The sequence below is a fragment of the Doryrhamphus excisus genome, linkage group LG15 (assembly GCF_037039965.1).
Source record: "Doryrhamphus excisus strain RoL-2023G ecotype Guam linkage group LG15, RoL_Dexc_Guam_v1.1, whole genome shotgun sequence".
NCBI lineage: Eukaryota > Metazoa > Chordata > Actinopteri > Syngnathiformes > Syngnathidae > Doryrhamphus > Doryrhamphus excisus.
Genome location: NC_136371.1, coordinates 1,590,748 through 1,616,198, shown reverse-complemented (window position 1 = coordinate 1,616,198; position 25,451 = coordinate 1,590,748). Strand labels below are relative to the sequence as shown.

The 25,451-nt window shown below is 43.7% G+C and overlaps 1 protein-coding gene across 1 annotated transcript in view; it reads right to left on the bottom strand.

The window, feature by feature from the left end:
- The window catches only part of plxnd1 (plexin D1), an 84,988-nt gene extending 59,537 nt beyond the window's left edge, over positions 1-25,451 (bottom strand). Inside the window, exons 1-7 of the mRNA XM_058052627.2 lie at positions 23,996-25,451; positions 19,373-19,549; positions 13,082-13,213; positions 12,410-12,510; positions 4,482-4,611; positions 2,601-2,778; positions 926-1,034 (exon numbers count right to left, since the gene is read on the bottom strand). Coding sequence (XP_057908610.2) covers positions 926-1,034; positions 2,601-2,778; positions 4,482-4,611; positions 12,410-12,510; positions 13,082-13,213; positions 19,373-19,549; positions 23,996-25,204 — 2,036 coding nt within the window. The 5' untranslated portion in view covers positions 25,205-25,451. The remainder of the gene's footprint in view (positions 1-925; positions 1,035-2,600; positions 2,779-4,481; positions 4,612-12,409; positions 12,511-13,081; positions 13,214-19,372; positions 19,550-23,995) is intronic.

Here is a 25,451-nt window from a genome sequence, read left to right as displayed (position 1 = left end):
TATTTCCTTTAAACTTAAATAGCCAAAAACTTACCACTTCCACACGGATAGGGAGGATAACTATTAACAGTTATTTAACCTTTAACATGAACATTAATCAAACGTAATAATTTTTTCTGGGTACATGATACCATACAGCATCCATATCAAACTTGCGCGGGCCGCACTAACATTAAACTTTCATATCAAGGCGGGGGCCTCAAACTAGTGTCCTGCGGGCCACATTTGGCCCGCGGGCCGTGTGTTTGAGACCTCTGCTCTAAACTGTATTGCAGTTTTACTAGCTTAAATTGAATACATGAAACTAGTTGTATACATTTAAATATGTACCCAGCAGATCGATTATTTTTTTTAATCAAAATATAAAATAATGTCGCTGTATTGACTGGTGGCCAGCCAATCACAGGGCACATATAGACAAACAACCATTCACACTCACATTCATACCTATGGACAATTTGGAGTCGCTAATTAACCCAGCATGTTTTTGGAATCATGGGAGGAAACCGGAGTACTCACGGAACATGCAAACTCCACACAGATATGCCCGAGCGGAGAATCAAACCTAGGTCTCTTTGCTGTGTGGCCTGCCTGCTAACCACTTGTTCACAGTGCAGCCGAAGAAAGGACCAAAATAAATGTATTGTATTTGGATGAAACTGAAACTTAGGAAATTGTATCCGGATGTTATAAATCTTAAAGTGAGCTATGTGTTTTCCATCCAAGATGAAATCACTACTAAGCCTGCTGTTAGCCAAGTCAGACACAAAGTCACCTCACGTATTAGACCGCTGCTGCTCATTCTATATTTGTGGACCTTCCTTGTGATATGACTTGTAGTGGGTGAGAGATGGTGAGACATGGTGATATTCTCATGTAGGAAGCAGTTTCACAGTACAGAGGAGACAGCAGAGGTGTGACTCACGAGGTTTTGGGGTTTATTGCTCCAGTCCTCTCACAGTCATAAATGATGAAGCTCCCAGACACCACTGATGTACCGTTCACTTTTATTGCCACAGAAACAGCCAGATGATCTGCCAAAATAAAGCCAGAATGCAGCATGTTTGAAACCCAAACTGTAGAATCAGGACACAAATTAGACAATCTAAGCCAGGATTAGAGTGGTTAGAGTGGTTAATGCTTAGTTAGAGTGGTTTGACTGCAAGCCCATCAGAACAGTGAGGGGAAAGAGTCAAAAAAAGGACTTTTTTTTTAGTGTTTATTTTTTTCGCCAGTGAAAAAAAGTGTACAAAAATCTGAAAAAATGCCAAAAAAATGTAAGTATTTACAAAGAATATTTAGAGTGATGAAACAAATTTATTTTACTTTATTTACTGTGTTTCAGACTCAACTACCTTGTTGTATGTAGTATAATGATTCAATGCCGTTCCAATTTACTCTACCCTAATTAAATGTCCACCCTGAATATCTGGAAAAGGCCTTCTTGGTTTTTTTTTTTTTTTGCAAGAAAAAAAACCACAAAACCACTCCAAGAACCTGGGACGAATGTCAATATTAGTGCAGACCTGCCAACATGTCTGAATTTGTCGTACTTAGCATACAATTTGAATACGCTTGTATGCTTTACTTATAAATAAAATCTCATAAATAAGTAGATATTACCAGTTTCTCAATAGTGTTTCAAATTGGGGGATTCGGAAATATTTCTGACCCCCAGTGGGGGCATGACAGATAATAATTAACAACCACTGCCCTACAATACAAGACTTATTTTGGCACCTAAATTACATTTAAAAGAAAACACGACCGAATTTCACATAATTAATAAAAGTTTTGACTGTACAAACCTTGGGTGCGCCATGCTGCGCCATGGTGCGCCTGACTGCGCTGCTCAGGAAAATTGCGATTTTATTTTTAAATAAAACTGCACCAGTTTCTCTGAAAAAAAATATGAACTAATAATTGTGTCTATGAGAAAAAAACACAACTCTCCCGTCAGTGAAAGATTGTTTTGCTCCAATATTCGTACAATCCTTAGTAAAGCGTCATTTATACACAGCGCTTTGGCACTGGATTCTGAAATAATAAAATTGTTTTGGTTCATTCTTTTGCTTTTTATTCAGCTTTTTTCTGCTCAGTTTCTCAATCGACGTCTTCCTTTTGAGGAAGCTATGGTTCTATTTGAAGATCAGCGGTTTGCTGTCACATTAACCGTAAATACACCTGCACACCGCCGCTGCCATCATCCCGCGAGCATAATTATACGTTATTATATTCCCCATTCACATTCATTGGTCACGGGTCCGTAAAGGTCCGTCGCCGGAACAAAAATGCATGGACAGTGAGTCAGCAACACATCAGGTGCTTTGTTTGAGCGCTAGATTGTGCAGAACGGTACAGATTCAACAGTCAATGTATATGCTATTGAAATATCCTTAAGTTAAAAGCCACACTTAAAAGTCACATTTACAATAATTGCTAGAATAGAAACATTTTACAGATTATTTCCAATACGTGTGCTAATGTGTGTTTAGCTTAGCACACCTTCAACAAACAGGTAGTCGTATAGTGTAACTGTATTGAGGACAGTAAAAGGCTGGAAGCGCTGGAACCCACACAAACGCACACGTCTTCCTCACCTGTGCCTGGGAGGATCGGCTGGTAGTTTTCCCGAGAAAGGAGCGGACAGGTCTGGATCTGAGCAGGACCATGGTCCAGGTGCAAGGTAGCATCAGTCGACAAACCCGGGCCATATTCACACTGGACCCGGGAGCCGACCAGATCGGGAACGCTGCCGTTTATTAGAATACCGACATCCTGTGACAGAAAGAGAAAGTGTTATGGGTTTTAGTACTAAGAGTTTATCAGAAGAACCAGAAGACAGTGAGCTAGATTCCTGTCTAAATGTGATGAAATATGAAAAAAAAAATTGGGACACCGGGAGGAAGTGCGAGACAAAATATTTCACGGTTGAACAGATATGAATAGAAGTGGCCGCAAACGTGCTAACGTGTCTTAAAAATCTATTCTATTGTTCAGTGGCATTGATCATTTCCTGCAGGCTGAGGCCCTGACTTCCTGCCTGCTGCTTCCTGTTTCGGGGAGGAAGGAGGGTGGGGGCTGGGGGGGTGGCAACCTTGAGCTGGACTTCCTCTAGATCCAAAGGGCTTACTTCGTGTCAGACTCCTGGTAGCATAGTCAAGACCGCCTCAACTGACCCACATAGCGAGCTAATCCACATGTAATGAACCAATTAACGACCCGTCAACTTTCGGGCTCGTCTAATTATGGGCTGTAATTAAAGGCCACCGGTCCAAAGTCTCACTGAACTAATTGTCACATTGTTATTATGCTGCAGGTACACTGCTGCATTAGGAATCAGACACAACTGGCGCACATCCACGCCGGCTTTATCAATATGTCGCGTTGCATTAAAGTCAAACATTTGCATTTGTTCACATCTTCTTCTTCTTCTTCTACTTCTTCTAGTCTACACAACAAAAGAAGGAGCGTATGAAGGATATGTCCCAGAACATGGAAAACAATATCACAGATACCAAGTGTTACCATTAACAAGTGTGTCAATGTTACAGTACTAAAAATACCTAATAAAAATACATGCTCGGCTGCACGGTGGTCGTGTGGTTAGCGCTCAGACCACACAGAGTTCAATCCCACCCTCGGCCATCTCTGTGTGGAGTTTGCATGTTCTCCCCGTGCACGCGTGGGTTTTCTCCGGGTACTCCGGTTTCCTCCCACATTCCAAAAACATGCTAGGTTAATTAGCGAATCCAAATTGTCCATAGCTATGAATGTGAGTGTGAATGGTTGTTTGTCTATATGTGCTCTGTGATTGGCTGGCGACCAGTGTAGGCGGGCGTACCCCGCCTCTCGCCTGAAGACAGCTGGGATAGGCTCCAGCACCCCCACGACCCTTGTGAGGATAACCCACTGCGTCACTTCCTGTCCGCCCGTCACTCCATTCCCCTAGGTAAGACATTTTTATCCTGGCATACAGGAAGTTCTTATTCTAAGAACAACTTATTCTAGAACAATAGTCGTATTTGCCTGCAGATTTCTGTGTCCATCCAAAATTAGCCTCTCGTCGTCCATTGTTGAATATGTCATGTGATCACCTGTCGCAGGAAGTTTCATCCTCAAGCTATTTGACTCACAATATTCCCTGTGGCGTCCGGAAAAAAAAAAGATAGACCCCAAAATGGATTTTTCCGTTGTGCCGTACGGCCACCGTAGATTGTGTGAACCCACAACAGGGATTTCAATCTTATGGAATGATCCCGGCAGCCACATCGGAGCCACAATACGCTCAGCGTGACATGATTATGAATATAGACTATGAGTATTTGAGTATTGAGTATTTGACTTCAGCAAAGTCAGGTGTTAGACTGTGAAGGTGTCCCCCACAGCGTCTGAAATAGCCCGTTCCCATTACGATCATAACTTGATCAGCAACAATAGTCATAGATCTATTTGTGGGATATGAAGTCCACGACATGTACCTTGATGTCTGCAGAAATGCTGATCTCAGAGGGTGTTAGTGTCATGGAGGGACACTGCTGGGGGCCTTCGCCCATCGTGATCCAGGAGCGTGCCAACAGCCCGTGGGAACACTCCTTCTGGATGGTACACCTGGACATAACAGGGAAAATGATCCGTTCATATCCGGGTTCAGTCTAAATCAGCGGTCTCAAACATGTGGCCCGCGGGCCAAATGTGGCACACTAGTTTGAGGCCCCCGCCTTGATATGAAAGTTAGTGCGGCCCGCGTAAGTTTGATATGGATGCTGTATGGTATCATGTACCCAGAAAAAATTATTACGTTTGATTAATGTTCATGTTAAAGGTTAAATAACTGTTAATAGTTATCCTCCCTATCCGTGTGGAAGTGGTAAGTTTTTGGCTATTTAAGTTTAAAGGAAATAACTTGAAAGCTACCGTTTAGGTCGCTAGCTCTCTAGTTTGCGAGTTAGCATGTGTCTCAAGACCCTGCTGTTGCGCAATATGTTGTAAATAAAAAGAGTATTGTGCCCTGTGATTGGCTGGCTCGCCAGCTGGGATAGGCTCCAGCGTGCACGCGACCCTGGTGAGGATAAGCGGTAGAAAATGAATGAATGAATGCCTGTCTTAAATTTCTAAGGTGCTCCTTACCTGACAGCTCGTGTGGTGCACCACAACAGCCTTGACACCAGGTCACATGTATCGCTATGGTAACCCATCCCAGGGGCGCTTCCATCATAGACTGCTTGATAGCATTGAAGCACTAGACAACTACACACTTTTAAAGCATATGTGGGCATCTATGGTTGTGTGTGTGTGTGTGTGTGTGTGTGTGTGTGTGTGCATTAATGAATCCCTTGGACAGAAGAGACGAGACATTCACTAAGCAAGACAGGCCAATACTTTGACTTGTGCTTCACTAATGAACTTCAGTGGCTGCTGGCATCGAGCTCAGTTCATCTGCAGAGCACGACTGCAGGACAAAGTGACCTCAGACGGAGGAGACCAAAGAGGCCCCCATTTAAGCTGCATCCTAACACACCACATAATGAGAGTGGCACATCCCACTTTCCCCCCCCCCTCCCTCCTCACTTTCATAGTTGTTTTAAAATGTGTGTGAAGAAAATGAATGTCAAGATTCTTGGTCCCATTGGGACTAAGGGGCTGAGAATGGCCATGAGGTCAGCGTCTGTGCTAAAAATAGAACTAAGTGGCTCTGAAAGCCACAAAAAAAAAATCCCCATGAATATTCTCATAACTTCTGAGTGCAGTTTTCGCAAACAATCCCCCTCCAACAGTCGATTACAATGTAACCTTATTCAACTGCAGCCGCCTCATGACTGCCTCCGTCATCGTCATTCAGTATGTGGAATCAAACTATGGAATGGATTGAGTAAGGAAATCAAACAATGCACAACGATGAGCCAATTCAAGAAACAATACAAGCAGTTGATGTTTGCTAAATACAAGGATGAAGAGTCTTGAACCAGTCATGATGTGCTATATATATCACTATATTGACACGCACTATGGTACCCATTATGGCATTGGATGCTCATATCAACTCCTACTTTGGTACGGGACAAAAAATAAAAAATTTAAAAAAATGTTTAAAAACTAAAAAAAAATTAATAAAAATTAATAAAATAAATTAATAAATAAAATAAATTTGCTAAATACAAGGATGAAGAGTCTTGAACCAGTCATGATGTGCTATATATATCACTATATTGATACTTACTATGGTACCCATTATGGCATTGGATGCTCATATCACCTCCTACTTTGGTACGGGACAAAAAATATATATATATTTTTTTAAATAAAAAAAAACAAACTTCAACTATATTAGGAAAGCAGGAAGTGAACAAATCTAACAGTTACTGATTGTAAAAGTACCAGATGGAGGGGTAGGATTTAATAAGCTTTGCTTCTTCCTACTCCTTTTGGACATGTGGAACTGGGAACTGATTATGGGATGCATTCAATTGTAATCTGATGCATGTTCAAATGAAATAAAACCATTACCATTACCATTACCATTAACATTACCATTACCATTACCATTACCATTACCATTACCATTACCATTACCATTACCGTTACCATTAACATTACCATTACCATTACCATTACCATTACCATTACCATTACCATTACCATTACCATATCAGCAGCATCTATTTCCTTAACTTGGGTTGAGTATTTCCCCCGTTTTCAAGTTGTATCAGAGTTTAAAAGTATGTATCCACAGCAGGTCTGATTTTTATTAAGAGACCGCACACATTTTGAGATTGATCTTCTTTTTATGTTGAAATCCGGGAGGAAAAACAACTTCCACTGGAGGGTGAAGGGCAAACATTGCCTCCCCTGTTTTCATTTGAGAACACGTGATGAAGTAAACAGTCTGCTTTATCGCAAAGAATGCACGACTGAACAAAACATTCAGCGACAGCAGGCAGAACGTGCACAAATATGGAGACTTGTGAACCTGCAACATGATTAGAATTTCTTCAAGGTTCAGTTCCGAAATAGAGAATCAAAATATGAGGAGCACCAGGCAGACACAAACATTGTGATGTTTGCATTTCAAACATTCATTCATTCATTTTGTACCGCTTATCCTCACCAGGGTCGCGGTGGTGCTGGAGCCTATATATGCTGGAGCTGGAGCACATATAGACAAACAACCATTCACACTCACAACTCCATTAAACCGTGGGTACTTTGTCAATGTAAAGAATGTATAGATACTGTCCTCTTTGGGGGAGGGGGAAATGACATAATTGCTAAGCCCATTTGAACTCTGTTGCTAACCAAAACAGCAGCACCTACCACATGCATGTAAAGTGTTTTTTAACTTTTTTGTTTTTCTTCTCTTTCATTGCCTTGTCGCATTCGACTGAAACAAATAGTTCATCAGACATCTATGACATATTTTAGCTTTGGTTATATTTTCATTTGACATTATTCATACATGCAAATGTATATGGAATTGTGTCCTGTCTTATCTTTTTCATCATTTATCTTTTTGTTCATAAAATATAGTAAAAATTAACACATGTCACCCATAGTTGAAAGTTGTTATTATTCATTCATTCATTCATTTTCTACCGCTTAGTGCTGGAGCCTATCCCAACTGTGTGGTACACCCTGGACTGGTGGCCAGCCAATCACAGGGCACATATAGACAAACAACCATTCACACTCACATTCATACCTATGGACAATTTGGAGTCGCTAATTAACCTAGCATGTTTTTGGAATGTGGAATTAAACCGGAGTACCCGGAGAAAACCCACACATGCACGGGGAGAACATGCAAACTCCTAACAGAGATGGCCGATGGTGGAATCGAACCTCGGTCTCCTAACTGTGTGGCCTGCGTGCTAACCACTCCAACGCCGTGTAACCACATTTCAAATATTCATTCATTTTCTACCGCTTTTCCTCACAAGGGTCGCGGGGGTTGCTGGAGCCTATCCCAGCTGTCTTTTAGGCGAGAGGGTGGGTACACCCTGGACTGGTGGCCAGCCAATCACAGGACACAAATAGACAAACAACCATTCACACTCACATTCATACCTATGGACAATTTGGAGTTGCTAATTAACCTAGCATGTTTTTGGAATGTGGGAGGAAACCGGAGTACCCGGAGAAAACCCACGCATGCACGGGGAGAACATGCAAACTCCACACAGAGATGGCCGAGCGTGGAATCGAACCTCGGTCTCCAAACTGTGTGGCCTGCGCGCTAACCACTCCAACATTGTGCAGCCGCATTTCAAACAGCGTCTTAAAATAAACAGAGTTAACATATGGAGCTAAAATATGACCTGACAAAACCGGCGTGTGTGTCGGACAAGGTGGGAAGTGACTGAGACTGCTAAACAGCACGAGAACATATGAGCTCCTACACACACACACACACACACACGCACACACACACACGCACACACATGCGGAGCCAGGGATAAGGATGATAATTTATGAATAGCAAAGACTGCACATCACGCATGATTTGATTCAAATGTATTTAAGTGCTTTCTTGTGACACACGGCAGATTAAAAGCGCTACAGCATGAAACGTGATCAAGGACTGAGCTTTATCTTTGGCAGGGGGGGGGGGTACGGGGGGGGGGGTACTAGCTCCCTTCCCAGACAACAATACCAACCCCGGCAAACAGACAGACGTGTTCTTGTGCTCGCACTGCGTGGCGACATGCTGCGAGACGTCAGAGCTATGCATAACATCTAATAGACCTCCACAGAGACAGTGGCAGCTTCCAATAGTTGGGGGGGGGGGGTGTTGCTCAATGCTCCTCGGTGTTTGCGGGAAAAAAAGACAGTAAGGTGACTGAGTAGGGGTGTAAGAAAATATCGTTTTGGCGATATATCGCAATACTTCATTCCACGCTACTTCATCGGTATTAAAAAGTATGATATGGATATTTTTAGGCATTTATCATAGACTGTATATACGTATGTATATGTATATATATATTCGGGAAACACGACAAATCTGCGAGTCCACTTAGCGAGACACCATGAGGACCTGCCGCTAGCAAGCAATGCCAAGGTCCTTTTGTATACTACAAAAGTAGTACTGTGATATTGCAGGTACAGTAAACCTCGGATATATCGGACTCGGATATATCGGAAATGAGCTCACAACGGACAGATAAAAAAGAACCAATTTTTCTGTAATGCATTTCCAATAAAAATTCATTGCATATATCGGATTTTTTATAACAGATTTCGCCTATTTCGGACAAAATCTCCAGTCCCGTTCCAATACATTTCCATTAAACTTCCCTCGCATATATCGGATGGCGCTCCGATTCGCCGAATCGTGACAGGCCGCTATACGACATCATTTGCAGCGTTTGCAGCGTTGCCTGCGCGTCCAGGTACATTGGAAACATAGTCAAGGAAGTGCCTTTTTATAACGGAGAAAATCCGATTTACGCATATACCGGATATACATCCGATATATGCGTAAAACTGACATTTTCCGGTATACGCATATAACGGATTTCGCTTATATCGCACAAAACCAGCGGGAACAATTGAATCCGATATATCCGAGGTTTACTGTATTTTGTTTTTCAAATTGATATCACTATTTAGAGGCGGCACGGTGATCGAGTGGTTAGCGCGCAGACCTCACAGCTAGGAGGACCATGGTTCGATTCCTCCCACATTCCAAAAACATGCTAGTTTAATTAGCGACTACAAATTTCTCCATAGGTATGAATGTGAGTGTGAATGGTTGTTTGTCTATATGTGCCCTGTGATTGGCTGGCCACCAGCCCAGGGTGTACCCCGCCTCTCGCCTGAAGACAGCTGGGATAGGCTCCAGCATACGCCCACCCTTATGAGGAAAAGCGGTAGAAAATGAATGAATTTTTTTATGTTTTTTTTGTAAATTTAAAGCTGGATGTTAAAGCTTTATTTATACATTTATTTACATTTTAAGTTTTTACAGAGGAAAGTCTGTGATACAGCGTAACATCCTGTTCTGATCGAATAAAAATGTGTTTAGTAAGTGCATATTGCAGGTGTAATTCAGTTTTTCCAGGAAATAATCCTTAACTACAAGAAAAACAAAGAAAAATATCGCCTTGTTAACAGTATCGTCATATATCGTATTATGAGTCTAGTATCGTGATACGTATCGTATCGCCAGATTCTTGCCCTACGACTGAGTGAGTCCCCGTCACTACAAAAGCCACCCCAGAGGCCAACATGACTGGCCGCACGGTACATCAAAAGACACACTCATGACATCAGCGCCCAGACACCCACACACACTCCCACTGACGGAGACACACAGGCTTACACACTTTGACATTTCCTTGTCAAAAGAGCCAGTGTGTCCTCTCCCTCCCCTCCCACCACCATCGGCACAATCAACACTCCTTTGTAGAGGGAGAGAGAGGAGGACAAGGGCACAGGGGGAGGAGCAGACGAGGTCTACGGGGACAGAGATGGCGGCGGAGTGAGGGATAACGAAATTCTTCTAGCTAGTGGAAAATATGAAAGCCGAAAAAAGACAAGAAAGAGAATCACATGGGTGAAAAAACAATGCCATGAAGCAAGAAGAGGGGATGGGATGAAGAAGGGACAGATAGATAAATACGATGAGGAGACATGGAGATGACAGCGAGACTGTCTGGCCACACACACACACACACACACACACACAGCTCTTCATCAGTTCCACTCCTGCAGCTCTGAAAGGCCCATAGCAGATCCACAGCATCTAAGAGCTGCTGCACAACTCATCACAAAATACTCTATCTCATCTGATTCCGCTTTAATCACCACTAACTCTCTTGGTATCCCGAGCGCTCTCTCTCTCCTCCTCACACACACACACACACACACACACACACTCAGCCAAACAATATTCTTCCCGAGAGCCAGAGAACATGGAGCCAGAGAGCTCGTCCTTACAGAGCCGTGTTAATCACAGCACACATCTCGCTCAGCCCCAGTAAACAGCCTCCCGGCTTGTCGCTTTGCAGCCAAACTAGCAAAGAACCGAGGGAGTGTTCCAAACAGTGACCCCCCCCTACCCCCTCACCATCACTCCGCACCCCCAGTCTGGTTATTCTCCAACCCCCATCTAGCAAGCCATCAATTTGACCTTTTATTTCATCAAAACAAACTTCAACTTTATTATGGTAATGGTAATGGTAATGCTAATGGTAATGCTAATGCTAATGCTAATGCTAATGCTAATGCTAATGCTAATGCTAATGCTAATGCTAATGCTAATAGTTTTATTTCATTTGAACATGCATCAGATTCCAATTGAATGCATCCCATAATCAGTTCCCAGTTCCACATGTCCAAAAGGAGTAGGAAGAAGCAAAGCTTATTAAATCCTACCCCTCCATCTGGTACTTTTACAATCACTAACTGTTACATTTGTTCACTTCCTGCTTTCCTAATATTGTTTAAGTTTTTTGTTTGTTTTTTTGTCACGTACCGAAGTACGAGGTGATATGACCATACAATGACATAAAAGTACAAAAAAAATTTTTTTCATTTTTGTCATGTCCCGAAATATGAGGTGATATGACCATACAATGACATAAAAGTAAAAAAAAATTTTTTAGTTTTTTAATTTTTTTTCATTTTTGTCACGTACCGAAGTACGAGCTGATATGACCATACAATGACATAATTTGTTCACTTCCTGCTTTCCATAGGAAATGAATTGAATTGGCTCATCATTGTGCATTGTTTGATTTCCTTACTCAATCCATTCCATAGTTTGATTCCACATACTGAAATGCTATGGCTAGCATAACGTAGTCCTAGCATAGAAGTGTTTCAAATGTACTTCTTCCCTGAGATCATATTTCTCCTCTCTTGTAGAGAAGTATTGGATGACATTTTTAGCTAATTGGTTATTTTTAGCCTTGTGCGTTATTTTAGCTGTTTGAAGATGAACTATATCAGCAAGTTGAAGTATTTGTGATTTTAGAAATAAGGAGTTAGTATGTTCTCTGTAGGCGGCATAATGAATTATCCTTACTGGCCTTTTTTTGCAGTACATTTAGCGAGTGAAGATTGCTTTTATAGTTATTAGCCCATATTTCCACACAATAAGTAAGATATGGTAGAACCAGAGAGCAATAAAGAGTGTGGAGTGATTTCCGATTGAGAACAAATTTTGCTTTGTTCAATACTGAAATATTTCTGGACACCTTATGTTGTATATTTGTAATATGAGGTTTCCAGCTCATATTTTCATCTATTTTCATCTATTGTGACCCAGAAATTTATTTATTTTAGTATGTTCTCTGTAGGCGGCATTATGAATTATCCTTACTGGCCTTTCTATTAGGACTGACTGTAAAACATGACAGCATTTCCACAGGTGTCATGGCGTGTGTGTGTGTGTGTCGTCCCTTACCTGTTCTCCAGGGTACACCATCCACAGTGGGCGTCCCCCGCTCCCAAACAGTCCTCGCAGCTCGTCCACTGGTCACATTCGGCCACTTTCACCCTCAGCATCTGCTCAAGCATAAAACCCTGGTATCAAACTTCAAAGCAGTCAAGAGTTGTCCTTGCAGCAGCTACGAGAAGTTTAAAGGCAATTACTGTATGAAATATGGTTACTAATTTCATCTTTTGTTGAGCGATATCTGACTTTTCCTCTTTTTCTTTTGTTTACACATAAATTAAAATGTGTTTTCTTGGGCTCTGGGGAAATTGCGAGGAAGAAAATGCATCATTTGCATTCTGGGGTTCTGTTAGATGATAAAATAAGAACAAGACGAACATCTGAAAAGACAATTATGTTACCACAAAGTTCATTTGCATACAGGAGAAGATCACTTCTGTCTCTCAGGATACAATTTAATGAACCAAACCTATATTAGACCTGAAGAGATTAGCTCTTCATATCCTTTTAAAGGGCATAAAAGCACCATCTATTCAATTAAAGCACCGCTGACTTTGGCCTGGTCGACTGTCAATCACAGGTACGGGTATTGATATTGAGATATTGTCACAATGACGTAATATCCGTGATTTGATTCATGTTCAAAACAGAGAGAACAAACAAGCTAAAATGTCGTCTTACATGGTGCGATGTCATGAGATAAAGGAAGGTCCTGTCGTTGGGGTCAAAGGTCATGATGTGATGGACAGCTTCACCGGCCGGCAGCTTCAGCGTGGACTGATTAGCCAAAGTCATGTTTGGCGTGAGGGTCAGCTGTGGAAAAGGGAAGATGTATAAGATAAATGCAGTTTGAGAGCTGACGCTGATGTTTTCGGGAGGGGGGAGGGGGGGAGGGGTAATATCCTGATATATTAGTGCCGCCTGACCAGCAGCATTTAAATTTAAGCCCACTATGGTGCTTGCCGAAAGATTCCATTCCACATCCTAATCACACATTTAGAAAAGTAAATATTTTACCAGGAAGTCCCTGTGAGCCTTTGCTCAAACACACCATACGCCTGTCTTTATTGTTATCATGCCACCCCCCCCCAACCCCCCCCCACCCCCCACATCACCACCACCCCGTAGTATCTATGAATACCACTACAAAAACTGTCAGATCTGTTTTGCAATTAATATTCCTATTATCGACTTGGGAATATTTCAGCGCCTGTACACGGAATTTCTACACAATGATTGCGGCGTCCATAATCGTGTTCCAGAAAAATGATTTATCCCAGCACAGGCTTCCCTGCAGCTCAGGAAAATAAAATGGGTGACATGTTCATGTAGCCAAGTTAAAAAAAAAAAAACAAAAAAAAAACACAGAGGGGCCACAGAGGAAAACAAACTATGCTGAGCGAGGCTTCCTGTCGCACTGAAAGCGAAAGCTCTCATCCCCGCCATTTGTAGGGTCTTCCTTGGAGAAGTCCTGATGGACCAACACACTCGGTGACAATCATTGTTGTGTCGTTTTCCCATCCGCCAGCACACAAACACACAACCAAAAAGACACCCAAAAACCTTACCACCCACGAAGACATGATGGGTAATGTTAAATCCAAGCTTAAAGGCTTTATCTCATCTTCCAAATGTTACTGTTTTTCCAGCTCTGTTTACACACACACACACACACACAGCTCTACCGCCTAGCGAGCTACCCTGTCTTCACCAAACATTCCCGGAAGTAAATAGACTTAGGGTGACACTGTGAGTAAACAGCAGCCCACACCTGAACAAAAAAGGCAGGAAGCAAGAGAAAAAGAAGAAGAAGTGATGAGCAGAGATGCGGCACCGGGGGGGGGGGGGGGTCACGCAACAAAACACCTGCTGGTCTGGCAGGTCGCTCCAACTCCATTCCGTGTCGATGTGCCCCATGGATGAAAGAGCTCATTCAACTCAGTGACTCGTCAGCTGCTCCGTGTTGAGTGTGTGTTGCGTAAGGGAGATATAATAAAAGCAGGTGAAGGTGGGACAAGTGGGCTTGTTTGCAAAAATGGTGGGGGCTGGGGTGGGGTGGGTATGATGAGGTGAAGTGAAGTGACATGCTAGCGACACATCGATGGCACGAGGAAGAGGTGTTGAACAACAGAACAAAGAATCCATCCAAATGTAGGCCCCCCAATCCAACCGCCGTCCAATTGGAAGGGAGCAGGGGTGCTGGGCACCAGGTGGGTGCACTCAGGGGCTAAGGGGGTCGGGGCCAGGTGGGTTTGGCTGGCGGGGTTGGTGGTGTGCTACGGCAATGTTGGTTTTGCTGGGGTGTCCGATGTTCCCACTCTTCTTTTGTTGTAAGATTCCGTGATAGGCTGCACGGCGGTCGAGTGGTTAGCGCGCAGGCTTCACAGCTAGGAGACACCGAGTTCAATTTCTACCGCTTATCCTTACGAGGGTCGCGGGGGTTAGGGGGGTTTGCTGGAGCCTATCCCAGCTGTCTTCAGGCAAGAAGAGGGGTACACACTGGACCGGTTGCCAGCCAATCACAGGGCACATATAGACAAACAACCATTCACACTCACATTCATGAGTGTGAATAGCATGTTTTTGGAATGTGGGAGGAAACCGGAGTACCCGGAGAAAACCCACACATGCACGGGAAGAAAACATGCACATATATATATATGTGTATGTATATTTATGAATATGTGTATTTATGCTGTATTTATATATTTATATGTGTGTATATATATGTAAGCATACAAATAGATATTGTGTATTGTAAATGTACATGTGAGATACATTAATGTAACATAGTATGCATAATAAATTAAGAAGTGTGTGTTTGTGTGTGAGAAAAAAGCAGACAGAAATGGAATCCAGCTATGATGATGAGAGGGGAGGACTTCATTAATTCATAAAAAAAAAAATAAAAATCCTATAATTACAAATGACTTCAGCGAGGGCTCTCTCCAACACAGTCAAAGAGCCATAACTTAATCTCAGCCACTGTTCCCCTGTGTTTAGTCTGAACCAAACTCACCGTCAGAATCACATTACATACGCTAACAGCACCATTAACCTCAGCAACAGCCCCCGTCCTCCGGGGCACGCGAGATACACGCATATGTTCACTCGGAAACAAAACAGACTAACGTGACATCGACAAAAGCGGCAAGACTTCTTAGTCAATAAGGGCATAGAGAACAATTTCATACTTGCAACTGTCCCGAAATACTTTTGTGAAGGGGTTTGATTAATTCGATGAACCGGGTCCAGGTCGCGAATCCGGGGAAGCAGTCTCAGTAGGGAAGCCCAAACCACCTCCTCCAGCACCAAGGCGTTCGTTCCCAGGCCAGCTATCCGACATAATCCCCCCAGGGTGTCCTAGGTCTGCCCCAGGGCCTTTTCTCAACTGGGCATGCCCAGAACACCTCACCAGAGGAGCGTCCGGAAAGCACCCGGACTAGATCCCTGAGTCACCTCAACTCTTTTCTCTTCTCCAATATCCCGGTGAGAGACTCTGCCGGAGGTGAGAGTTGAAGAATGGGAGATTCTGCCAGACATTCCCAGCACATCCTCCCTTTACGTTTGGGTCTACAAGGTCCGTCTGGCGTCCTCCCCCGCCATCTAATCCAATTCATCACCAGGTGGCGAACGCTTGACGGATCAGCCCTTCTCAGATCAGTTTGTCACGTTCGCACAAACGGCAGTCAGGACCCTTTCCCCAACCCGAAGGCGTCGGGAAATGACCGTCTGGTTCATCGGGGATGACTCCAACACAGAGACACCAAGCCGGGGGGTTATTAATGAGCCCACACCAGTTCGCTGCTTCTCCCCTGCGGCAACTCCAGAGTAGAACAAGGTCCAGCACCTCTCGAGGGGTTTGGTTCCAGAACCCAAACTCAATTATATCTAATCGGAAGACCTCAACATCTCGTACTAGTTCAGACTCTCTCAGAGAAGTGACATTCCCTGTCCCAAGAACCAGCTTTGGCCATCGAATCACCGAGACGCCCGCCCTCAAAGACCACCCAAAATAAAATTCCCTTATCCTTTTTATCCATACAATCTTGGGTCTACAAGAGTAAGATCCTGTGTGGCTGGGCCGGGCCCCACGAGTAAAGACCCGACCACTAAGCGTTCGCCTGCAAGTCCATTCCCGGGCCTGGCTCCAGGGTGAGGCCCCGGTATCCCATGTCCGGGAGAGCATCACATAACTAGAAACTATCATCCCTGTTCTATCATGATTGTTCCTTAGTCCACAAAACAAGATCCGTAAAGGATTAGTTTAGTGTGGAAGAGCCTGGGAGACCTTTGGGATGACAAAGATGACTTATGGATGAATGGACAACAATTTCCACAGTGGAAATTGAAAAGTGTGGTTGTCTGGTGTCTTGTAACTTTTGTCTATATCGTGTATAAAGCGCTAAACGCATTGTTCAAGGTCACACACAATGACCAGGGTAGTCCCACAGATAGCCGATAGATAGAGAACACTAGCACATAATGACCGGGTCCACAGTCCGTGGGGTAAACATGTGAAATCAAACTGCTTCCATTGTCCAAGAGACAAAATCCGACACCTAAAGACAAAACTACAATCGAGCAAACATACAAAAGTACAAAAACGTACCGAGTGGCTTGAACCCTCCACATCCTCTACTGTGCATCGTGCATCCAAAAAGTAATTATTGTATACCCAAGCGTGGCTAAAGCAGTGTTGTCATCCCAGAAAGGAAACAAGCTGCTCTTTTAACAGAACCCCAGCAAAATACCCCGCAGCTGGATTGTTTGGTTTTTTTTAGCATTGCAAAAGTTGTGAGTCGTTTTAATGCAAAAGGTCAGGAAGCATTTAGAGTGCACTCATGTTTGGTTCCACCCCCCCCAACCCCCCCAACCCCCAGCCTGCCTGCGAGGTGCCGCAAAACAGCCCAGTCAGGGGTGACTAGGAATGCGTTTGAGACAGAATTAAGGAATGCTGGGATTTGATTTTTTTTTTTTTTTTTTTACAGCTCAGACCCGCTGCAGATGTCTGAGTAGGTGAGTCGAAATCCACAACAAAGCAGAACGTGATTCATACGTGGTGAAGACGCATGGTTAACAACTTTTCTTGCTGGTGTGTCAGACATTATATAGCCCCGTTATTAGGGACCGCATCGTGGGCCAGGATGGGTCACGGGTGAGCAGAGCAGAGAGGGGTCGGGTGGCGCTGGTGGCAGTGGCACTGGGAAGCTCCGAGGAAAGAAAGCAGACATTCCTGCGTGTTGCTATGCAGTTTAAAGTTTCATTTGACGCCGTTGTTTGGTTTATTAGGCCACTCAGCTGCACCAAGTAAATCTGCTGTTGTTTGAACGTTAACACAAACTCAAGTGGAGGACGGGCTGCATGGCGGTCGAGTGGTTAGACCCTTTGTATTGAGTTGTAGACTCCTATAGAGCAGCTACACACAATAACCAGAGAGAACACGTTCTAGTTCTTCCAGAATCTAAACTTGAGATCCATCTATAAGACAATGTGGCCATAACGAATATCCCCATTCAAACGGCGGTCGAGTCGTTAGCGCGCAGACCCTTTGTATTGAGTTGTAGACTCCTATAGAGCAGCTACACACAATAACCAGAGAGAACACGTTCTAGTTCTTCCAGAACTTGAGATCCATCTATAAGACAATGTGGCCATAACGAATACCCCCATTCAAACGGCGGTCGAGTCGTTAGCGCGCAGACCCTTTGTATTGAGTTGTAGACTCCTATAGAGCAGCTACACACAATAACCAGAGAGAACACGTTCTAGTTCTTCCAGAACTTGAGATCCATCTATAAGACAATGTGGCCATAACGAATACCCCCATTCAAACGGCGGTCGAGTGGTTAGCGCGCAGACCCTTTGTATTGAGTTGTAGACTCCTATAGAGCAGCTACACACAATAACCAGAGAGAACACGTTCTAGTTCTTCCAGAATCTAAACATGTTTGAGATCCATCTATAAGACAATGTGGCCATAACGAATATCCCACATTCAAACGGCGGTCGAGTCGTTAGCGCACAGACCCTTTGTATTGAGTTGTAGACTCCTATAGAGCAGCTACACACAATAACCAGGACAGAACACATTCTAATTCTTCCAGAATCTAAACATGTTTGAGATCCATCTATAAGACAATATGGCCATAACGAATATCCCCATTCAAACGACGGTCGAGTGGTTAGCGTGCAGACCCTTTGTATTGAGTTGTAGACTCCTATAGAGCAGCTACACACAATAACCAGAGAGAACACGTTCTAGTTCTTCCAGAATCTAAACTTGAGATCCATCTATAAGACAATGTGGCCATAACGAATATCCCACATTCAAACGGCGGTCGAGTGGTTAGCGCGCAGACCCTTTGTATTGAGTTGTAGACTCCTATAGAGCAGCTACACACAATAACCAGAGAGAACACGTTCTAGTTCTTCCAGAATCTAAACTTGAGATCCATCTATAAGACAATGTGGCCATAATGAATATCCCCATTCAAACGGCGGTTGAGTGGTTAGCACGCACACCTCACAACTAGGAGACCAGGGTTCAATTCCACCCTCGGCCATCTCTGTGTGGAGTTTGCATGTTCTCCCCGTGCATGCGTGGGTTTTCTCCGGGTACTCCGGGTTCCTCCCACATTCCAAAAACATGCTAGGTTAATTAGCGACTCCAAATTGTCCATAGGTATGAATGTGAGTGTGAATGGTTGTTTGTCTATATGTGCCCTGTGATTGGCTGGCCACCAGTCCAGGGTGTACCCCGCCTCTCAGATGAAGACAGCTGGGATAGGCTCCAGCACCTCCCGCGATCCTCGTGAGGAAAAGTGGTAGAAAATGAATGAACAATGAAGGAATGAATTAATGAATGAATGAATGAATGAATGAATGAATGAATGAATGAATGAATGAATGAACGAACGAACGAACGAATGAAGTTGAAGGACATAAACTGAACTGTGTTCTGTGTCATACCTTTCGGAGTCGTCCATTACTTGTTCCCAGAAAAACAACAGTGTGGTTGAGAACGTTGTCCACAGAAACGGAGCTGAGGCCCGTGTACTCGAACAAAGGAAGGGCCCTCAGGGGCTTCCGTAGGGCCAGAGGATGCTGCAGGTGGGCCGCACCGCAGTCCAGCTGCTCCGGCTGCAGCTAGAACACACACACACACACACATAAAATGAATGACATCAGTCCAAGTCAGAGCCTCCATGAATAGAACAAGGAGGCTAGGGATGGAAGTCCAACGTAAAACAACTGTGATAACAATGTTACTGCTCGTGCTTCAGAACCACTCAATAGTTAAAAAGGTCTTAAAAGGGTCTTCAACGCTCATCAAACTCTGCTTTTGTCAAATGCTAAGCAGGCAGTGATAAACCATCAGTGCCATGCTAGAATGAGCACTGGGATCTTTTGGGAATTTTCTGAATATTTTACAACACAAAGTAAAAAAAAAAAAGGGAATTAAGCAGGGTGGATATTTGCAGAATTGTTTCCCACCGGCCCTTATACTGGCAGCCGCATTTCTCTTATCACAAATTGTGTTGTCGCTCCCTCGATGCTGGCTTTCAGACTGCAGACAACAAAAAAAGATCACACGTCTGTCGCAACCGTATTTGAAATCATAGGTTAACTTTATTCTGTAAAACCAGTACTACACACAGGAAATACAAATAAAGCATTTTCAGCAGCGTAACGGGACATGGTGGCTGACTTTGTGACCCGATACACAATAGTCAAGGGATGGCCCCTCTTCACCTCTCATCTGTCAGTCAAATGTACAATGAAACACTGGAATTGGGCCACATTCCGCTATGGGACACACTTTTCTCTCCGTGCCAAGGGACATCCGTACGAAGACAAGGCTAGCAAACATAACGCACCATGAACGTCCTAAAGGGCAAATGTTTATATATTAGCTATGCATGAGGAATTGATGTTAAAGCCAAACCAATGGAAGTCACTTGACTTTCCCATGCCTGACTGTACCAGAACTGGTGACATAAAGACTCCTTTATACATAGCGTTATTACTAATAATTATATTATGATGTGTTAGAGACCGGTTTGCACAATAATATCTGACTTTTGTTGAAATTAGCAAGTAGCGCCACAACAATAAATCATTTCCCATAGATGAGTTTTACGCTAAAACAGGCAAAATGAGCAAATTTGTAAAATTCCCCCAAAAACTGCAGTACCCCTTTAAGTGTTATGTTCATTTTTCGGCTTTGTATCAAGTTATTTACTCCTATAGAGAAGCTGCACACAATAACCTGCACAGAAAGCTTTCTAGTTCTTCCAGAATCTGCACCTATTCAGCTGTATTTCTTTGGATTTTGTGTTTTCGTGTTTTCCTGTTAGAACGGTTTGTTTTGATTTATTCCCCAAATGGCCCTGCCTCCACGCACGCCTACTCCGTTGTGGTTGGTCACATTCCTATTGCTTAGGAGGACTTTCAGTGTTGCGCTGCTAGCAGTCGAACCCAACGGTACAGGAGTTGATAATAAACAACAAAGCCGCTGAAAACAAATGCAGATCCAGCATAATTTTAGCGGTGGCATTCCACCCTCCTATGTAGCCAACCACCAGGGCTTCAAAAAAATCCTCGAGGGGAACCCTGCAAACACTCTCAAATATCACATCAGGCAAAAATCCAGCATCTGTTGCAAGTTCCAGGCACAACTTGCAACGGGGAGCTGAGAAGATGGCTATTCCGCAACGCCGTCTACAGGGGCAGGCTGACTGGAGGCAAGCTTCACTTAGTTGGACAATGCTCAATGACGAGCTCTGTCTGCATGGTTCTCGTGTGCAAACATCAGAGAGGCTCCAGTATATTTATACTGTGTGCATAATCACTAAGCAAATCACATTCGTCAGGTTTAATTTACTGTTGAGCAATAACAAAAGCGCTCAGAACATCCATATGAGCTCTGTAGCTCATGTGGCTACGTGAGCGTTGCTAACTTAAACTGCTTTCTTAAATAAATGATTGCTATTTCATTGTTGAAACGTCCCTGCAACCATTTGCTAAGTAGCTTATTGTCCTTAGGGTTGCAGGAGAATGCTGGAGCCTATCCCAGCTGTCTTCGGGCGAGAGGCGGGGTACACCTTGGACTGGTGGCCAGCCAATCACAGGGCACATATAGACAAACAACCATTCACACTCACATTCATACCTATGGACAATTTGGAGTGGCTAATTAGCCGAAATGTGAGTCATTTAGACAAAAAAATGCTTCTGTTATTAATAAACAAACAATTTAGTAGAATGACAGGATTCTTGGTGTTGGAGTTGCCAATTATCCTAGCATGTGCATCCATCTGGAGGCTTTTTTAAACGGGACTTGTTATGCTCATTTTTTTGACTATTTGTATTGAGTTGTGGACTCCTATAGAGCCGCTACACACAATAACCAGGACAGAACACGTTCTAGTTCTTCCAGAATCTGAATTTGTTTGAGATCCATTCATCTATTAGACAATGTGGCCATAGTGAATATCCCCATTCAAACTAGACCTCACAGCTAGGAGACCCGAGTTCAATTCCACATTCGGCCATCTTTGTGTGGAGTTTGCATGTTCTCTCCGTCCAGGTACTCCAGTTTCCTCCCATATTCCAAAAACATGCTAGGTTAATTGGCGACTCCAAATTGTCCATAGGTATGAATGTGAGTGTGAATGGTTGTTTGACTATATGTGCCCTGTGATTGGCTGGCCACCAGTCCAGGGTGTAGAAGACACCCGCTACCCTCGTGAGGCTAAGCGGTACAATATTAATAAATGAATGAAACTAGCTGTCCAACTTTAAAAGCCGTTTCTTCATGCAATAATTTAGCTAGCTAAAAGTGTTTTGTTTTGTTTTGCACTTCAACTAACAAACCAGCAGCAGAGCTCATTTTGTTGCCATGTATTTTCCGTTTGTGCTCTCAACCATGTGACCAGCGTCTCAAGTCACACACACAAAAAAAAAACAAATCAACTCAATGCTGCGTACTTAGAACTATGAGATCATATCTGACAATGTATGTGCGACAAAGCAACTCTTTCTTCTCCACCATATTTGTGGTCGGGGAACACTCAAGCCACCGATTCAGGAAAATAAAAATACAACAGAAAAATCTGCCCTCGTATTTGTTTACTGAGTGCGCTGAAGGATGAGTCCATAACCTCCGAGGCTGGCCATGGAGCATCTTCACTTTGTGACGAGGGAGATTCCTGCTTTACGCACGAGGAGACTCATGATCATAAATACAGTATTTGTGTTGTCAGAGGAAGACAGCAGTCACGGGTGCATTTATCTTTTTGTAAGACACACCGGCCCTCATACTTTCATTCATGGAATGAAGTCCAATGAATATGAATATTATGGTAATGGTAATGGTAATGGTAATGGTAATGGTAATGGTAATGGATATGGTAATGGTAATGGTAATGGTAATGGTAATGGATATGGTAATGGTAATGGTAATGGTAATGGTAATGGTAATGGATATGGTAATGGTAATGGTAATGGTAATGGTAATGGATATGGTAATGGTAATGGTAATGGTAATGGTAATGGTAATGGTAATGGATATGGTAATGGTAATGGTAATGGTAATGGTAATGGTAATGGTTTTATTACATTTGAACATGCATCAGATTACAATTGAATGCATCCCATAATCAGTTCCCAGTTCCACATGTCCAAAAGGAGTAGGAAGAAGCAAAGCTTATTAAATCCTACCCCTCCATCTGGTACTTTTACAATCAGTAACTGTTACATTTGTTCACTTCCTGCTTTCCTAAAGTTTTTTGGGTTTTTTTTTTGTCACGTACCGAAGTACGAGGTGATATGACCATACAATGACATTAAAGTAAAAAAACTTGTTTTGTTTTGGGGTTTTTTTTATTTTAAAAAATATATTTTTTTCATTTTTGTCAGGTACCGAAGTACAAGGTGATATGACCATACAATGACAAAAAAGTAAAAAAAAATGTTTTTCATTTTTGTCAGAGAAGTATTGGATGAGTATTAAGTATTAAGTAAGATTTTAGGTAATTGGTTATTTTTAGCCTTATGCATTATTTTAGCTGTTTGAAGATGAACCATATCAGCAAGTTTAATTATTTGTGATTTTAGAATATAAAATATACATTTAGTCAATTCACCTAGTATGTGAGATGACCTATGGAATGCAGGAAGTGAACAAATTATGTCATTGTATGGTCATATCACCTCATACTTCGGTACGTGACAAAATAAAAAAAAGTTTAATTATACTAGGAAAGCAGGAAGTGAACAAATGTAACAGTTAGTGATTGTAAAAGTACCAGATGGAGGGGTAGGATTTAATAAGCTTTGCTTCTTCCTACTCCTTTTGGACATGTGGAACTGGGAACTGATTATGGGATGCATTCAATTGTAATCTGATGCATGTTCAAATGAAATAAAACCATTAGCATTACCATCACCATTACCATTACCATTACCATTACCATTACCATTACCATTACCATTACCATTACCATTACCATTACCATTACCATTACCATTACCATCACCATTACATAATATGAGCTTTAAAATGACAAAGGATGGAGTCTGACGGCTTACCACAAGGTTCCATTTCTGGATGCAGGCTGCCCCCGAGCCCTGGATGACGCTGTCCAGCACCTGGACATCCCTGCTGGGGTAGTTGGAGCAGCTCCTGCGGCCTTGCCGGATCTCCTCCTCGATGTCTCCGAACTTGAAGGCACACAGTGCGGACTTCCTGTCCCCCTTGGAGAACACCCCAAAGAGATAGGGCTCCGAGCCTGGAGCCTCCTGGGTGTGGACGTCGGCCATGTAGACGGACAAGAGGCGGTTATAAATGTCCCCGTTGTATCCGCACTGGAGGGGCATCTGGATGTAGGACTCGGTCAGCTTCCTGCTCTCCGGCCCGGTGGGCTTTCGGCCGTTGGTGTCCAAACAGATCCTGGCCAGGAGGCTGTTGGGTTGGCTCTCCTTGTGGCCCATTTTGGCGTCATTGTTGAAGGCGATGTAGGAGTAGGTCTTGTGGATGAAAGCCTGCACAAAGTTGAGCTTGTTTTTGGTTTTTGCTTCCTGTTTAATCTTGAAGACGTTATCCTCAGAGGGGTTGATGTCGTAGGTGAAAAGTCTGGATAAATCCTGGATGTTCAAGGATCGGATGGCGATTTCCGGTGTGTTCTCAAAACGCAGGTCTTCCTTGCTGTGATTTTTGGGGAAAAACTGCGTCCCGGCTCCTGTGTATGTGGCCCCCACAAGGAGCCGGGTGCTCCCACCGTGGCCCCTCAAAATGAGCCCCACTGTGGAGGCGTTGGGGTGATTGGCTGCGATGTTGAGCATACTGGGGAAGACCGTCTTCTCCCCATGGGGTGGGAACTCCACGGCTATCTCGGAGATATTCCCCATCCTCCTGAGCTCACAGAAGCCCTGGTACACGGAGCCGCACACCACCACCACCTTCTGTTCGTGGTCGAGCTCCAGGAGCTTGTTGTGGTTGTCGGTGAGAGACTTGGGATGCTCGCACGGAGCCTGTGGAAGCTGTGGCGCATGGCACAACAGGTTGTCCTCCACCGGACCGGTCCTCTTCTCCGCCTCAACGCTCAGCGTCCCGTTCAGCTGGTAGATACTGTTGACGGTAGCCAGGTAGATCTTCCTGGACGCCGGGTCCACCACGAAATTATTGGTGTGGTTCGGAGACCAGAAGATATGCTGGATGCGTAGCGCGCTGGCGCTCAGGCGCGCCTCCAAAGCGAGCACGCCGAGGAGCAGAAGAGCTATCTCCATCCGAGGAGGCATTTTTCCTTCTGGCTGGCTTGCGCGTCTTCTGGGCCGAGGGTTGCATTGAGTAAAGACAAAATTGCGTGTTTGTTCCAAGGGCGACAATCCGGGAGGAAAGGCTGCTTCCTGCTTCACGCCTAAACCCAGAGTGACGCGATAAGGCGAGTCGTGCTTCCTTTTTTTTTTTTTTTCCTTTTTTTTTGCAGGCTGCCTGGTCTGTCCCTCTCTCTGCCCTCTGTGCGCCTCTGCACAACCTCGAAGCGCA